The sequence below is a fragment of the Thunnus maccoyii genome, chromosome 2 (assembly GCF_910596095.1).
Source record: "Thunnus maccoyii chromosome 2, fThuMac1.1, whole genome shotgun sequence".
NCBI lineage: Eukaryota > Metazoa > Chordata > Actinopteri > Scombriformes > Scombridae > Thunnus > Thunnus maccoyii.
Window position 1 is genome coordinate 4,940,691 of NC_056534.1, and position 4,673 is coordinate 4,945,363.

Here is a 4,673-nt window from a genome sequence, read left to right on the forward strand (position 1 = left end):
CTCTGTCTCTCTCTCTCTCTCTCTCTTTCTCCCTCCCTCTCTGTCTGTCTGTCTCTCTGTGGAAGCAGGATGCTCTGCTGTTTATTTGTTGCTGGTGACAGTGATGAGAAATGATGATTCATGTGTTGCTTTCAGTCTCACGGCTGACGCGACTTCACCACTAGGGGGCGTCCGTCTGCTACTTCATCTGAACATGCTGCATTTTCCTGTAAACAGCCTGGTGGGAAGTGAAATATGGGGTTGTTTATATAGATGTTATGTTAGGACGGAGGCGGTGAGTCAGAACGATAAAGGAAAAGAAACTACAACATTTAGATGTATGTTATTGTCATTTATTCGCTAATTTATTCCATTCAAATTGAATTGTATTCAGCAGAAGGGATAGATTTTGTCCTAAGGAGCTCCATCTGGGAATGTTTTTATGGTTGAATATAATTTATTGGACAAACACTACCCAACATATGTATGTAATCAGCATTCATGTGTTTTTATTATGTTTTAAAAAGACTGAAATTCACCTATTTATTGTTTGGCCCTTGTTGCAGGAAGATAATCCACAAAATTGTATAAATCCACTAAATTTAGAGTTTTAATTCCTTCTTTTATGTGTAAATGGGCTAAAGAGAGAGACATAGCCTACTGTATATTTTACTCCATGGGATAAATGTTTCCAGTGAGCTTAGTTCATTTCACTTGGAAAGCTCTGCAGCTTCATATGGCGCTCTGCTCGGTAAGCCTCTTAGGAATCACGACCACAGCAGATGTAGGGAGAATGCCAATCAGGAGCTCCTGCTGAGCGGAGAAACCCGACGGCTGTGCCACTGCGCGCTTCAAATCTCTGCCAGGGTTACACATGAAACACACCTAAATATCGTTTGGTGCTTAAAGTTTGCGTTTAACAACCAAAACAGCAGCAGAAACACGAGAGCTGTCAAGAAGATGGAGAGCGCGGCGAGGCGACTCTGAACCGTTAGTCTACACAACAACAACAACAAAAGCGTAATTCTCAAGTCTTGGGCAGAGCCATGCTTCCTCAGGAGGTCGGGAAGCAGAAGCCCTGCCGTGTGTCGGACCCGGTATGCGGGACTGACTGTCCCCCGGTTCCGACACGGCGCTTGAAGAACCGGGATTTCCCTCTGAGCGTGAAGCGCCGGCGGTCCGGCTCCGCACCTGAGCGTAAGGTGAACTGCGTCCTGGTTGGAGACGGAGCGGTGGGCAAGACCAGCCTCATCGTCAGCTACACCACTAACGGATACCCGACAGAATATGTTCCCACAGCGTTTGACAACTTTACAGGTAATATTTGACATCAATGCGGCTGATTTTTAGCGTTGCGCGCAGGTTTTACGCACACCTGAACCTTTAGGTTACCAATGTCTTTTATCGAATTTGACTTTCTTTAAGTTACTTGCATGAGTTTTCACTTCTAAAGCGTATATAACGTATCCATATATGACCTTTTACTTTATAAAGAGGCTAATGAAGTGTATGTTTCAAGAAAAATGCTTCGACTCATATAGTTTGTTCTAATCTTCTCAGTGATGGTTGTGGTCGACGGAAAACCAGTGAGACTGCAGCTCTGTGACATGGCTGGACAGGTGAGCTGCGCCTCCTCTTCTTCAAATTAATACGTCTTAACTCATCTGAACATGTTGGCTGCTGATTAACAGGTGCATGAATTTAGGTTACAGGGAGTCTAATAACTTTAGTTATATTTTAACTTCAAACAAATTCTCTCCTCCTGCTTTGCCACGATAGAAATGGGGGCTGGTTGATGGATCAATCAATGTAAGTCGTCAGTGATCGATATTTGTCAGTGATTAGTGCCACAGTTAACAGTTTGCAGTTCTTGCTGTGTTTGTATTGGTTGCCCCCTGCAGCTTGCTTTTAGTCCTGGACTCAAATCCTTTAAGACCCCTTTTAATGTAAGATGCCTCAAATCCCGAGTAGTCCTGTAACTCCACAGTTAACATCGCCCCCTGCAGGAATAAATAATACTTGTATTTCAGAAGTTTTGGACCCTTCTGTTCCCTCTGTGCTCCTTCGGCCTCTTTTGGTTCAGTGTATAGCTCTGCACATGTTTCTTATCCACTATAGTCTAAACTCTCCTGTTAGCAGCTTCCCTTTTCTAAACTGAAAAGAAACAGCTGAAGTCTTTTCAAACATAGATGGGATAAAATTTACAATACTAATGACTTTTACATTGTTTAATTCAAGTAAAAAGCAAATGAACAAAAATCAACAAGGCTAAAGTCACTCTCTCTCTCACACACACACACACCATCCTGCTGCCAGAAACACTCACTAGAGCACAAAACTTGCATTCATCCGCTGCTAAAAATAGTCCCCAACAAATGCACTTTTTCCTGCTGTTTGTTTGTTAAAAACTACAGTGACCAGCTGTTTTAGGAAAAGTCTGAGCCCGTTTTTAAAAATGTAATAACATAGTTATGAGCTTATGAGCTGATTTACATTTTCAGTTGGAACCAATGTGCTTGAGGCTGATTTCTACAGACAGGGTAGAGAAGTCTTTAAGTACTGAGAGACGGGCTAACACATTGTTGGTTTTGGTCTCTCAAGGGATTTGTGGTCAATAAGAAACATATAGATTAATGCCAGCTGTATCCTTTCATTTGCCAAGTTGACTCTGACGTGGCCTCTCTGTTTCTTTGCTCCATGAAGGATGAGCTGGAGCACATCCGGCCGCTGTGCTACAAGAACGCCGATGTCTTCCTCCTCTGCTACAGCGTGGTCCGTCCCTGCTCTTTCCGCAACCTGATCCATAGATGGGTGCCTGAGATCCGTCAACACTGTCCTGGCGCGCCCCTGATCCTAGTTGGCACCCAGCTGGACCTGAGGGAGGATGTCCAGGTACTGATCCACCTGGCACAGAACCAGGAGCGACCAGTGGGCACAGAGGAAGGCCAACAACTCGCCCAGGAGCTCGGGGCAGTAAGCTTCGCAGAGTGCTCCGCGCTGACTCAGAAAAACCTGAAAGACACTTTTGATTCAGCCATCTTGGCCAGCATCCAGCAGATGGACAGTAGCAGCGTCCAGCAGCAGCAGAGGCTGACTCTGAGGAAGAAGACGCCCGATAAGATCAAGAGCCTCTCGGAAACCTGGTGGAAGAAGATCAACTGTCTGATGGGAGAGCAGAGCTGTGAATTCAAGTGAAGTGATTTCAAACCTGGGTCAGATAAGGCTTGCAAATAACTTGGTTTATTTTAACTTGCTGACAGAAGGTGCCAGATGGGTAAGGATTATCACCACGCAGGACAACGCAAGTTCCAGAAAGAGCTCAGAAAAGCGGGTTTATGACTTAAAGGTTTCCAGTTAAAATCCTCCGACTGAAAGGGAATGTGTGGATAGGAAAATTGAAAAACACTCATCCCTTGCTTTTAGAGGCACTCCACTGATTTTACACATCAGATCAGTTTACCTGTCACAAAGTTTATATCCTTTGAAAACAGTTGTAAACTGTCTTCCGTGGCTCCGGTTGAAGCTTTTGTAACATTTAGAGCTGCTCATTTGCGGAAGACCTTTAATTAATAACAGAGAGTAGAGATTGTAGAGTTTTAAAGCATTTACAAGGCAGGGAAGGTCTAATAGAAGATGCTTTGTGGAAACTGTAAGATCCAAAAATTCAGAATATCTTGGCCTCTGCTGCTTCATTGTTGCCTATTATTTTTAATCTTTCTTCCACAAGCCCCCAACTTAACAGAAGTGCAATACTAAATTGCTGCAGTAAACTTTTAACATGCATCAGTCCCTTTGAACAAGCTTCTAAAGTAAACCGTCAAACGCTCAATGACCTCCAACAGCAGAGTTTGGCGGTTGTTGGGCTGCTGAGTGCCGTTTTGTTACTGTGGCTGTTCTGGTCTGCAATTTCTGATGAGTCTGGTACAAAAAAAAAAGGTTTACTGATTTGTTTGAGTATAAAAAGTTACTGTGTGAACTAGTGCTTTAAAAGTGCAGAATATGTATGAAATTTCCACACCGTCAGCCGCTCCTGCATGTAGTCCTGACTTGCACATTAAATGAACTTTGCACCAGTGATCACCTAAAAGCTGCTGGGATTATTTTTCACACTTTCACATTTTTAGAGCTGCGTTTTGCTTTGTCAGCCCCGTGATTTGTTTTTTTCTTGTTGTTGTTTTTTTAAATTATACAACTGCTGGGATGTGGAGAAGGGCAAAACCACAGGAAACTTAAAATATATGTTCGCTACCTCACTCAGTTCTTTCCAAATTTGTCCTGATATGGTTACCTCCACCAATCTGAGCCTCTCAGGAAGTTAAAACAAGCACCACGAATGTTATCAGACCCAGGTTTGGTTCGACTTGAGGAGTTTGTCCACCAGGATGATGAAGATCTAAACTTGGTTTTATCTCGATGTGTGTCGGGACACTTACTGTTTCTAACTTTTACACCCCAAAAATGATTAGTACTTTGTTCAACTGTTAGTTTGTAGGTTATTTATCTATTTCTATATATATATTTATGGTTACTTTCATTGCCATTGCTGATCATGGAATATGTTCAGAAGCCTTGATTAAAGTTCATAACAACTGTATACAAGATCATTTTATTTGACAAAAGAAACATGTTTAATGTTAATTAAAATATGAAATATTGTGAAATATTTGTTCAAAAAACAGCAAAATTTCACTCAA

The 4,673-nt window shown here is 42.4% G+C and overlaps 1 protein-coding gene across 1 annotated transcript; it reads left to right on the plus strand.

Annotated features, from left to right (window-relative positions):
• The first annotated feature begins 233 nt into the window (after positions 1 to 233).
• Positions 234 to 4,182, plus strand: LOC121905147 (rho-related GTP-binding protein RhoU-like). Its single transcript, XM_042423167.1, has 3 exons — positions 234 to 1,296; positions 1,540 to 1,598; positions 2,683 to 4,182. Exons 1-3 carry the CDS (start codon positions 1,026 to 1,028, stop codon positions 3,172 to 3,174), a joined length of 822 nt encoding a protein of 273 aa, XP_042279101.1. The 5' UTR covers positions 234 to 1,025; the 3' UTR covers positions 3,175 to 4,182.
• Positions 4,183 to 4,673: the final 491 nt, after the last annotated feature.